Consider the following 13,753-nt stretch of genomic DNA (forward strand, 5'->3'; position numbering starts at 1 on the left):
CTCTCCACCAAGCCTGGTTCATTTCTCAGTGTCCTTCTGAAAGTGTGTGATGAAGGCTGGTCAGGACAAGTATCCCAGAGGGTGTCTCTAGGCAGCACAGCCTCTGTAATCACTGTCAACAGAAATCAGCTTCCTAGTAGCCCAGCTACCTGCCCAGAGAGAGAAAGGGGAAGGACCTGTCAGACTTGTGGCCCCATAGGGAAAATGGCAATGTATTAGAGTTCTCCAGAGGAACAGAATCAATAGGATGTATACAGATACAGATGAGGTGATTTGTTATAGGCATTGGCTCCCATGTTATGGAGGCCAAGAAGTCCCACCACTAGCTGTCTGCAAGCTGGAGAACCAGGAAAGTCGGTGTTGTGATTCAGTCTGAGTCTGAAGGCCTGAGAATCAGGAAGGACCGGTGTTGTAAGTTCCAGTCTGACTCCAAAAGGAACCAGGAGTACCAATGTCCAAGGAGAGGAGAATATTGATGTCTACACTCAAGCAGAACCAATGAACTCACCCTTCCTCTGCCTTTTTGTTCTCAGTGTATTGAATAATAACCACCCATACCGATGAGGGCAATCTTCTTAGCCTACCAACTCAAACACTAATCTCTTCCAGAGATACCCTTACACACACCCCAAGATAATATTTTACCCACTGGTGTTCCTAATCCCAGTCAGGTTGAAATATAAAATCAACCATCACAAGCAATATCTGGTTTTCCACACCCAGCACTTCAGTCGCAACTGGTGGTGGAGGGCAGTAGACCCCAACTCTGCCTTGCTAGAATCACCTGGGGGGGCTTTAACAAGTCCCGATATCTAGATCAGTTAAGTTGGGGTTTCTGAGGTTGGGGCAGGCACCAGTGTTTGTGAACGATTCCTGGGTAATTCCACCATGCAGCCAGGATGGAGAACCACTGCCTCCCTCAGCAGGAGGTGCACACCTCACTCACCTTTGTACATCCATCCTGGGACTAACTTACCATCACGCATGATTCCTCAGTTAACTTCACACAGCAGCTACAATGAGCTTTTAAGAATATAAATCATATTGTCCTGGACAGTTTTGCTCAGTAGTTAGAGTGTCAACCTGCAAACCAAAGGGTTTTGGGTTCGATTCCCGGCTTCTGTGGGAGGCAACCAACTGATGTGTCTCTCTCACATCAATGTTTCTCTCTCTCTCCCCCCTCCCCCATCCTTTCCTTCCACTCTCTCTACAAATCAATGGAAAAATGTCCTTGGATGAGGATTGACAAACAAACAAAGAATAAAGAATATACATCACATCATGTCACTTGCCTGAATAAAACCCTCCAATGGCTTTGCACTGAATCTAGAGTAAATTCAAGCCCCTCATCTTGGTTTGTGAGACCCTCAACAGTCTGACCCTGCACACCTCAGGCAGGAGAGCCAAGAGTGAGGACAGGAGCTCTGCAAGTGGACATCCCAGAGCCAAGTGCTTGCTCTGTCTTTATGGGCTGGGTGACTTCCGAGAAGTTACTGGACCTCTCCCTGCCTTCACTGCCTCATCTATAAGGCAGTTTTGTTGTGAGGATTAAATTAGTCAACACACATAAAGTTCTACATAGCACTTAGGTCCTCCCCCTCCCCCTGTCCAAAAGTCTCACTCAGTTCCCAGAACAGCCACTCTGGCTCTTTCCTGTGGACCTCCCCCTGCAAGAAGAGTGACACCTGGCATGACTGGCTCCTTTTCATCACTCAGGAGCCAATGCCATGACTGCAGAGACTCCTGCACCTCTTTATCACCCTGTTTGATTTCCTTTGTAGCCTGTATTCGTTTGCTAAGGCTGCTGTAAGAAATTATCACAAGCTTGAACAACAGAATTTATTGTCTCACATTCTGGAGGCTGGAAGTCTGAGATCCAGGTGATGGCAGGGTTGGTTTCTTCCCAGGGCTGTGAGGAAGAATCTGTTTCATGGCTCTCTCCTAACTTCTGGTGGTTTTCCAGAAATCCTTGGTGTTCCTTGGCTTATAGATGTTTCACCCTGACCTTTACCTTCATCTTCACATCTTGTTCTCTCTGTGTGTGTGGCTTTGTGTCCAAGTCTCTTTTTATAAGGACACAAGTCAAATTGGATTAGGTGTCCATCTTATTCCAGTATGACCTCATCTTAACTAATTACATCTGCAATGACTCTATTTCCAAGTAAGGTCACATTCTGAGGTACTGGGGATTAGAGTCTCAACATATTCATTTGAGGGTATCACAATTCAACCCATAACATAGCCCTTATTCTTCTCTTGAACCATCTGCTTCTATTTGTCTACCTGAGTATTGTATTACCTTGTCTCTCCTCACTCAATTTCATTGTTTATTTTGTGTGATTTTTCTGCAGGAAAAAAAAAAGCCATGCTATGCTTTATAATAGAAAAAAAAAAGACTTCCCAGAAAAACAAACAAACATATGACCACCTTTGCATTGTGATTTGGCTCTCCATCACTTCCCATTCTAGATGGGAAGCTCCATGTCAACCGGTACCACATCTTCACACTCCTAAACCTAACATATGCCTGATACATAATAGACATTCAATATATGCTGGCTGAGTTGAAATTAAACAAATAATACTGAATTTCCCCATAAGAGTGCAAGCAAAGCAGTTGTTCTTGCAGCTTCCCTGGTATACATGTGACACATTTTCTCACAAATCTAGAAATCTGAATGAATAAATAAATAAATAAATAAATAAATAAATAAATAAATAAAAGAATACTGACACTCGAGGCTTTTAAATGACTCTGGCATATAAAGTGGCACTATCAAACTGTACTGATACCTAAGGTATTGTTAAGAATTGAAACACAACAAATCTAAAGAACAAAATAAACTGATGAAAAAAATAGATCCAGAGACACAGAAACATGGAACAGTCTAATGAATCGCAGAGCGAAGGTGGGGGAGTGGGGAGTGGGGGTGGGTGGCGGGGGAGAGATTAACCAAAGAACTTATATGAATATATGCATAACCCATGGACACAGACAATAGTGTGGTGAAGGCCAGGGATGGGCTAGAAGAGGTCAATGGGGGGCGGGGGGGGGCGGGGGAAGGGGGACATCTTTAATACTTTCAACAATAAAGATACATTTTTTAAAAGTTAATTAAAACACATCATGGAGCAATACTGTCAAGTCTAGGAGAAAATTTAACCAGTGTGGTAATCACCCAATTCCTGTGAACCAAATTGCCATGTTTCACACAATTCTCCTAATTAGGTACTGTTTGCGAAGGCTTTAGAGACAGACAAGTGTTACATTAAGTACTAAGTAGTATTCATTAATATTAGTATATTACATGGGCTGGTACTTAAAATGTAAATGTCCTAGGCCTATCAGCACAGTACAATATTCAGCTATACTTTAAATTTTTCTTTATAGGATTTTATACTACTTCTGGCTTCCAAAGAAAATAGCTTCATATAATCTTTGCATTTTCTAACTTGACAACACTTTTGAAATCATCTAATACAATAGTTCTCAATTCTATCAGACCCAACAACTCACTTTTGTGATAAGTGTTTGACCACACCCCTCTTTAACATCCGAAGCAAAATTCATGGATAACCTGCCTGTATATAACATATTTCACTATGTAAACACTCAGGCATGTCCAAATGAAGCTGTCAGATGCATGCACTACATGAAAAAATACTACACATGGGCCAGTTCCAAATGGCAGGCTATTCCACATGTGTAGCGTGGGAGAGGCAGTACCATGGTGGCATTGCCAGGGGGCACTGGTGTTCTGAAATGGTGAAGAACTCTTAAGTTCCAAACTAAAGAAATTATGATCTTCCTTCAATTTATTCTATAGTTGCCTTCCTGAAAAATTCAATGAACTTGTATATTAAAAGTGACCTTCCCCCCAAATCCCATGTGTTTATATGTAAAACAAAGCTAGATTTTAGATTCAGATCATCATAACCAGAATTTTCATCTACAAGCATGCCTGATGAGATATTCCCACACATTTAGCACCTTTGGGGCCCACCATCAAATTCCAGGACCTCTTCCCCATCCTCAGTCTTTGAGAGCAAAACAATGTTCAAAACATTTTTCACTTGGTCAAGTGAAAACTTGGATTATGCTGTTTATCCGTAATAGTGGAACTATTGGTTACTTTAATTCATACATTGTCTGTATGAATAAGGATGGATAAATTAGAACTATGCTCATCATTCATAATGTTAAAAAATTAGAATAATTGTGAAATGTTTTATTAATCTTGACTTGTCTTTATTAGTATTTTCCTGGTTATTAGACTAATATGTGCTCATTAAGAAATATATTTGGGTGTGTAGAACACAAGAAACATTTTTTATTTTATTTGAGAGCAAGGTTCCAAAACAACCCCATGGAATGGCGCTGGCCCTCTTGAGAGTCATAGGTCTAATTTTACATCCTTATGTAAAAAATGAGGATATTGTATCCCCAAAGAATATGCCCCAGAATCACAGACCAAGTCTTGGCTAAGCCAGATAAAAAATACTTAAAGTTTGAACAGAGGAGCACATTTTATGTGCCAAGCATTGTCTTAAGCTTGTTTCAGACATACCCCAACTTCATCTTCACATAAACACTAGGCAGACTTTATTATCCCTCTTGTACAGTTGAAACCCGAGTACAGAAAAGCGAAGCAACTTACACAAGGTCCCAGAGGAGTAAGTGGCAGTGTCCTGACTCAAACCAAGATCTTCCAAACAACTGTGCAACACAGTGCAAACTACAGACTGTCATTTAGGACTGGAGGGGATACAAGGGGGGAATGAAGCCTTCCTACATATGAGTACACAGGATAGGCCAGCTCTCACAGCGTAGTATATGGACCTCCAACCATGCCTTCAAGCCATACTATGTTTCCCACTGACTCATCTTCTCTTTTCTTGTGTTCTTCCTGCAGACATTCATGCCCAGGAAAAGGCTGCTTTGGGTCCCTCTGGACCTTTCCTAAAAAGAAGATACCTGTGCACTAAATGAGTTCCAGAAGCAGCCACTAAGGCTTCCATAGCCCTCTTCCATCAGTTGACTTTCACCAGAACCCCTACTACTCAGGATGAGTGGCTTTCTCGCCGCCCTGGACCCCCGGCGGGTACAGTGGGGGGCTTCCTGGTATGCCATGCACTCCAGGATCCTGCGCACCAAACCAGTGGAGTCCATGCTGGAGGGAACAGGGGGCACCACAGCACATGGTACCAAGCTAGCCCAGGTGCTCACCACTGTGGACCTCATCTCACTTGGAGTTGGCAGTTGCGTGGGCACAGGGATGTACGTGGTTTCTGGCCTAGTGGCCAAGGAAATGGCAGGACCTGGTGTCATTGTGTCCTTCATCATTGCAGCTGTTGCATCCATATTATCAGGTAAGGGTCTTCGTGCAGCAGAAGGCCTGTGGAAAGCATGCTTGCAGACCTATTACTGTTCATCCCAGAATTCTAGAGTGTTTAGTGGTGAGATGTATGAAGTGACAGAGAAGTGGTCTTCATGCTTCCTTTGTGCCTGGACTGCCAGGAGTTCAAGGAAAAGTTTTGGTTCAAATGTAATAACTACCTTTTCCACTGCTTTTTGATACAAATAATTGTTCTGGTGCCAAACCATCTCCCAACTTCTTATTCCCTGTCATATCCATTGGAAGAGATGTCGGTCCTTTTATAGGGGAGGGAAGTGAATACAGCTAGGATATACATTATAAATAAATTATAGGAAGAGTAGCAAAATAAGTCAGTAAAACGATATGATTAGGAATTGATGAACCTCACCCTGGTACCATGACTCCCAAGCAGGAGAAAACCAGGCTAGAAATACAAAGCCATTGTGAGACTCACAAAGTACATCTTCCACCACAGACTGATATTCTACAGAGTTGCTTTTCTACAGAGTAGCTTTTCTGGAGCTTTCCTTTTCTGGAGAAAAAATCATAAAACTCATTATTTGTTGAGTTTTTTTAATGAGATACCTGGCTTAGCGTTTATCATCTGTGAAGTGTTTTCCTATTTCCTCTCCCTCCTCTTCTTTTGAGTTGTGATCCACACAGTACCTTCCCAGAATGCCAGAGACAGGTCAACGGACAACTTGAACAAGAAGGAAAAGGAAAACATTCTGCTTCTTGATAGTTATAATGAAAAGCATGAGGTAGATCATGTGGTTCAAACCCATGAAGGGGTGAATGTCATGTTCTTTTCAAATGTGTCATGAGAAGTAGGAATGCTAACTTATATTGGGAGGTCTGTGAGCTAATACATACCATCACAAGTTATGCATTAATTTTGCATTTCCCGACTAGTCTTCATCCACGTGGGATGCACAGACTAGAAACATGCAACCAGAAAGTTCACTGGTTTATATTTGACACCTTTTTTATTTGATGAGGGAAATATTTCCAGACTGATTTTATCTGTCTCTTGTCATGGCTTACTTCCCTGTTGGTTTTATCACTATCTCCTTTTCTAAAGTCATTCTCTAATGTGTATGAATATCCCAATAATTGAGGTTCTTACAGAACAAAGGATTTTTCCTTATAGATGAAAATAAATTATTCACCTAGATGAATTTCATCAATATTTAAAATTCTGTTAACCTGATTGCAATCATTTTCAAACTTATTTGGCAAAAAAAAAAATTATTTGGGAGACAGTGCCAGATTTTTACCATAAATTTATAGATTTAAAAGTATTAGCATATAGAACAGACTAGTAGTGGTAGGAAAAAAAGGCAGACATATAACCAGAGGGCCCTACAGAAAGTATAGGGCAGACAGTTAATAGTCCTTCCCAGTTAATGCAGGCTGCACATTCTCCTCTAGATTCATCCTATTATGGCCCACTCCCCCAAATTATGATGATTCTCATGAATGAATCACCCACACCTTTTCATTCATGATGCTACATTACATTTAGAAACCAAACAAGGCCCAGTCCCATACAGGGAGCCTACTTCTGTCACAGTGCTCATGGGTGCTATATAACCTAGACATTTCTGCTGCTCGGGTGGACCTAAGATTGGACCAGCCAGTATTGTACTGTAGTCTGTGCCAAGAGCCCTGATTGTGTATACTTCTTCCAACTTTGCATTCAATGGGGTCATGTGATTAACTTGATCCTCACCTCTACTGGTGCCACATCAGCCACCACACTTGTGGATACACTCTGGTATTGTCATCACCTAGAATAGTTTTGCCTCAAGAATCTTAAACTAAAACCCCTGTCTCTGACCATAGCTCATTCCCTTATTGCAGTTGCTCCTAAATCTTATCAAGAATTTCCCCAAACCCCTTGACTCCTGTCCATTATCAACCTCTGAAAGACCCAGTAAAATCTAACTGAGAATCTCTCCCTTCCCAAGTCTGCACCTGGGTGAACAAGAGCTCTTGGGAAAGGTTACTCAACCCCACAGAGGAGCACGCCACAAAGTTAAGGTCTCCATCCTCCTTCTGCTGAGCCCATGAGTTCTTCCACTTGCCCTTTGTCAAATCTTCTCACTGATTTTTCTGCACTTACACTGCTCTCTTCAAGCCCTGCTAAGTTCATATCTCTTCCCTTAGAGCAGACAACCTTGATCCCTTGAAGATAACTGCAATGAGCTCCTTAAATATTCTACCACTAAATATCAATCACCCACACTTGCCACTTCTCCTCCAGTTTCAGAGGGTAAAATGTCCTCACTTTCAAGACAACTCAATTCTTTGAGCCCCTAACCCCATCCTCTTCTATTCTCAATAATCCCCCTCTCTAATTGTGTCTTCAACATCTCCTTGTCAACAGGCTCCTAATCAAGACTCTCTCGTCCTAAAATATAATTTTTTCTAGGCTCACATTCTCCTCTAACAACTTCCAATTTTTCTTCTCCCCTTCTCATTCAAACTCCTCATTGATGGCTCTTAACCTCTGATTCATCCCTCAACCAACTGCTTTCTGGCATCTGCCCTCACTATCTAATGAAATTAACCTTAATGAGGTCACCAATGGCATCCTCTTTGCCTAGTTTTATAGATATTTTTCAGCATTTTTCTTATTGAAACTCTCTGCCATATTTGACAAAATCATGCCATCTGTCTTGAGATATTTTATATTCTCTTGACTTTGTGTGAGAATATAACATTCTTATACCTCTCTTCCTGACTTCCCTTTCTCTACTTGCTCCTTAAATGTTGGTGTTTCCCATTCTACACTTTCTCTAAGGTGATTATGTCCTTTCTCATGGTTTCAACTTCCCTCAGTATTTCCATGTTTATATCAATTCATATCTCAATCATATACATATCCTCCAAGCCTCACACTCTACCAAACATTTCTATCTGGATGTTCCATACATACCTCAATTCAACATACTCCAAACATTTCCTCTTCCTCCAAACCAGATTCTCTCTCTCTCTCTCTTTCTCTCTCTCTCTCTCTCTTTCACACACACACACACACACACACACACACACACACACACACACACACTCCAGACAGAAACCTAGGTACAACCTTTTCTGCCTCAGCCCTTTGCATTAAATTACAAGTCCCACAGTTTTGCCTACTACATAGTTCTTAAACCAATCCTCCATCTCTATCTTCTCTGCCCCTGCTTTGAAGTCTCTATTAATCAGAACTCTTTTCATTTAAAGACACAGTAGCCAAACACAACCAATCAGAAATGTATTGGCTCAGTGGCTGGATCTTACAAATCACAACCTGAAGGAAAAGACGTCCTCACCCAGTGTTCACATATAAAATATCAGGGAAAGATTCTAATTGGCTTTTCTTAGGTCATGTGTTCACCTTTATATTGCTAGGATAGGATAAACAGAACTAACAACTTTGCTGATAGATGCCATGCCAAAGTGGGGAAAATCAATCACCAAGATTTGTGGTCATAAATTTGAAGGTGAGTCGGTCTTTATTGTCTGCACTTATCTCCAGGATAAATAGCTGCTTGGTTACAAGAGTGAAGTAAATGAAAAGTTGGAATTAACTAGGTTTAGCTTTTCCAGGCAGAGAGAAAAAAATCAATGAGGTTAGGAGTGCTTTCTAAGGCTGAGGAACTAGTGCAGGACCGCACAATATAGGTTGGAAATGAGAACATGAGGGTAATGGTGATTCATGAGAAGTGTTAAGATCACTGGAGATTGGTGCTCTCAATGAGTTCAGAAAATCATTGAAATAAAAATATTGAGAAAGTATGCTAGAGGATAGAAGTGAACTTGAAGAGTGGGATGTTTGAAATGAAGATTTCATAAGTGTGGAAACTTGAGCAAGTTTCATAACTTCTCTGAGCCTGCTTCTCCACTTTGAAAGTGGTCATAATAATACTTAACTTCACAGAGTTGTGAAGACTAAATGAGATGCCTATACATGCCAGGTCAATGCCTGACAGGTAGCACCAAATAAGTGGTCATTACTATTTTGTGCCAAACCCTGTATTAGGAGCTTGCCATATATTATCACATTTAAAACTCATAATATCTCTTCAAGGTAGGTTTTATCATCTCCAGTTTTACATATGAAGAAACTGAAATTTAATAACAGAATCTAGATTCAAATTTGTTGTGCCAACAGTGTCTTTCAACCATGACTATGAATTTAAATCATTTGAATATTTTTTTTTCTGAAACATGGACTGGGGAAGGGGGTGGTCAGCTTTATTTCCAGTTCTTTTTTCATATCATTAAAATTAAACCTCGAGCAGAATGTAGATCTAATTGCCTCCTAAATTCATGCACTTTCTACAATAACCCTTCAAGCTCATATCTCAAATGTTTTTGGTAGAGATTAAATGAACAGTCTGGGTACACAGCATTGGTCCCCATCCCAGTGCACAATACCACTAATTTTTATCATCTACTCATAAAAAACAGTTGGCAAAAATATAATAAGATAGAGTTCAATAAAGATGTTTTGGGTACCCATCATATACCAGTCCTGGGGCACTACCAAAAATTAGTAAGAAATTGTGTCTACCCTAGAGGACCCATAGCTTATTGATGGAACACCAAACCTGACAAGTAACCATGGCATAATGGTACTAATAACAGTAATAGTAGCAGCAACAACTATCATTTGTTGAGCACTTACTGTGTACCACAAGAGTTCTAAGTACTTAGCACATTATTTTACTTAATTCTCACAAAAACCCCATGTGATAAGTGGTGTTATTATCCTCCATTAAAGATGAAAAAATTGAGGCTTCTGAAAAGTTTGGTAACTTGTTTAAGACTACTGCTTAGGAGGTGGCAGAGCAAGGAACAGTGAAAGTAGCCTGAGCCCACCCCTTAATCACTTTGCTATTCCGATACTGTATTAGCAGATTCAGATTAGGTTTAATTGCATACAGTGGAGAACTAAAAATGAGAGATAATTTCCCTTATCTTTTATGTAAAAGAAATATGAAGGGAAGCTGCTGGTGTGGCCCCACAGTCCCAGGGACTCAGGCTGTTTGATCCTTCTGCTCTACCATCCAGATGCTCGGCTTCCATTCTCCAGGTGACCTCAAAATCCAAAACAGACTAAAGCTCCAGTCAATATGTCTGAGTTCCAGGAAGGAGAATAGAAAGTTGGGGCAGGTCACTTCTCACATTTATGTCCCCTTTATAAGAACCTTTCTGATAAGTTTTGTCCCGTAACTACTACTTACCTTGGCTAAAAACTGGGCACTTGGCCATAGAAAGTGAGGCTGAGAAATGTAATCTTCTCATTAGGTATATTGCCAATCCCAGTGTTTCAGAAGGAAAGAAAGGAAAAGTGGCTGTCGTGCCAAATTTATAATGGATGCATAACCCTAAGCCTTCCAGTTTGCTGAGGTCAGTTTGTCCTGAAATATTTAAGTAAAATTGGTTCTGATACCCAATAATGCACAATTAGAAAATCCAGAGCTCTTTTAATAAAACGATGGAGTTGTGAGTCTTACTTTTCTCCTAGTTTTACAAACCCCAAATCTCTGTTTCCATGCTCTGTCTCCACTCTGCACTTTACTTCCCGATAACCCTTTCCACCTCTTCATCCAACTAGATGACACCCCAATTCTTCCTCCCCCATGTATCATTGAGACAAGATTGTATGTGCAGTGGACTTTATTGAAAGTTTGGGCCAGAGATGGGAGATATAATGCAGTCCATTCCAGCAGACAGCAAGCTTACAATTGAATATAGGACACTCCAATTCTTCCTGCCTTTAGAGAATGTCCACTAATCCTCTCTTCTTGGCTCCTGCCTCCAGCCCCATTGATGGGCAGCCTTTCTTCCTCAAACTCCTTAGCCTGCTTCCTGTCAAGCCCTAAGACTCTTATCCATTTCTTATACAGAGAGGTTTGCTTATCTATATCTCCCTCCAAGTTCATCCTGGCCATTTTTCAAAAACTATCATCTCCCAAACAGAATAGTTCACCCAGGTAATTTACTAAACAAAACAGGTTCTTAGAGGAGGGATTTGGGGGCCAAGCCAAGATTAGATATCATTCTGTAGGCACTGAGAAGCTCAGTGGCATGACCAGATCTGTACTGTAGTAACAGTGTGGAGAGAAGAGAGGTGGAGAAACTGGTCATATGCATATTGTATAGAACAGACAAGAGATTATGAGGCACTAGGCCCTAACAGTGGAGGAAAAGAAGCTTAGGATAGAGAGGATTTGAGCCTGGGTGGATGAGGTAGGCTGAGGGGAAAAGGATAAATGCTCTTTCTAGCTGAGAAAAGACATATAATAAATAAGAATGCTTTTGAAATAATGTCATTAGAGTAACAGATTTACAACACCATCTTGGTGATAGAAAATGAACACAGAAACAGAAAACTCTAGGATAGAGGACCCTCACAGAACACCTTGAAAGAGAGTAAACTAACCTGTGTGTGCAGGACACTGCATGCGGTGCTTTCATGTAGCACCTATTTCGATGTCACCAACCCAGTGGAGGGAGGGGTAATTTTAATTCTGCTCTCAGATGAGTAGCCAAAGGGTCAGAGGTTAAAGTAACTTCCTGGGAGGCAGGCAGATATTTCGTTGCAGAGCCAGAACTGAAATCTCAGTCTGTAAGACTCCAAAACCCATGGCCTTCCATTTCAGCAGGCTGCCTCTGAGATCTTTAAGCCAATATTTCTTATTAGATGTGGATTAATAACTTGCAATCAATGAGAGGGTCTAAAAGGCAATAATAATCATCACACCAAGTAGTATTTTTTTGGCACTCTTAGTTTATGGTTTAGCACTAGGGTTTATAATTCATATTTCCTGCCATCTTCATTTGCTCTTTAGCATCTCTGATTCTTCATCAGGTGAGCCCATGGTAACTGAACCCCTGGGGAGTTGATAAGGGGAGCAGAGTCCTCTCAAGCAGTTGCCTTTCCCAACCTCCTCCTTGGGCTGGCTCTGGGGACCTTCAGAAAGCTTAAGAAGAGTCTCCCCATTTCAGTATTCATCTCAGGTTGGATTTTTCATGACTGAGGAAGATTTCTAAAGATTCCGAGTCTATTTAAGGGGGCTTTGTGAGTTTCCTTGTTTTGTTTTCAAGAACCAACCATTTTCCCCTCATTAAATTGAAATCAGACGTGAGAGGTGAACATCAGGAAGGTTGGTCTTTTAGCAGCCTTTTACCATTCATTCCACAAATTTACATTGATTGGTTCCCCAAAACATATCTAAGAATTGCTCTTAACCATACTGGGAGGTAGAAGAGACAGAAACATTGAGAGGGTGGGGAGGAAGTGCAAAGGAAAACAAATGCATGCCAGTCTTCAAGCCTCTGGAAGACAGGAACTCCAAAATCGTGTCCAAATAAAACAGCTTCTTGTTGAACTCTTACTAATCATACCAGCTACTGTTGATGTTTGTAAAGTCTTTAGGTCATAACTTATTAACACTCAATAAATGTTGGTATTGTTATTATTACTATTGTTTTTACTATTATTAGGCAAATACTACTGTGCATACATCACCTTATTTAATCCTCCCACCCTCCCTGCTAGCTGGATATTAGTGTTTTCATTCTATGGCGAATCATAATGGCTAATCATTGAGGACTTACAGTGTGCCTGGCACTAGCTGAACACCAGGTGCATAATCCTTCCAACAAATCCTACAAAATATGTGCCATTATTATACTCACCTTGCAGATGTGAAAACTGAGGCTCAGAGAGATTAGGTGGCTCGTTCAGGGCCATCAGGTAGTCAGTGTCAAAGGCCAAGTCTAAATTGAATTCTGCCTAGCTCCAGAGATTGTTACCCCCAAGCTGCTTCATGCAGACACATCCCTCAAAATTCAAAAACTCACCAAAGGGAATCAAAAGAGTCAAGGAAACCTTCACTCTTACTGGGATTTCAAAAGATCCTGTTGCTCACTGTATTCTATTGGTTAGGAGAACACTTTTTTAGCTCAAAACTTCTGTAACCGAGGTCATGGAAATTACTTCTAAGTTCAGTACCTTTCTGGTACCTGTCAGCAGTGAGAAGGGTGTTGTGAAGTGCATATAGCTCTTCTATCCAGGGCTGATTGACAGCCCTGTAGGAAGGATGTCAGTTACCAGTTCAGAGAAGGTGAGCACATTGTAATAGAAACTTGCCAGTTTCTAAAATTGCTTATTGTAAAAATGAGTTTCCTCCAGCAAACCCAGGATACCTGGGCTTCTTTTACATCTTCTGCAGCTCTTAGCAGGGTGGACAGTGAATACCAAGAGCACCTAGCATGGCTGCAGGAGGGACTGGCCACCTGCTCTGGGCTCAGTGTGGCAAAGGTGCTGAAGAACACAGGAAAGAACTCTGAGACAAAGAGCTTGGCAT

The 13,753-nt window shown here is 41.1% G+C and overlaps 1 protein-coding gene across 1 annotated transcript in view; it reads left to right on the plus strand.

Moving 5' to 3' along the window:
• SLC7A14 (solute carrier family 7 member 14) overlaps window positions 1–13,753 on the plus strand; it is a 106,021-nt gene that overhangs the window by 42,403 nt on the left and 49,865 nt on the right. Inside the window, exon 2 of the mRNA XM_080655436.1 lies at window positions 4,914–5,370. Coding sequence (XP_080511562.1) covers window positions 5,067–5,370 — 304 coding nt within the window. The 5' untranslated portion in view covers window positions 4,914–5,066. The remainder of the gene's footprint in view (window positions 1–4,913; window positions 5,371–13,753) is intronic.

The sequence above is a fragment of the Plecotus auritus genome (assembly GCF_963455305.1).
Source record: "Plecotus auritus genome assembly, chromosome: 2".
Classification (NCBI taxonomy): Eukaryota; Metazoa; Chordata; class Mammalia; order Chiroptera; family Vespertilionidae; genus Plecotus; species Plecotus auritus.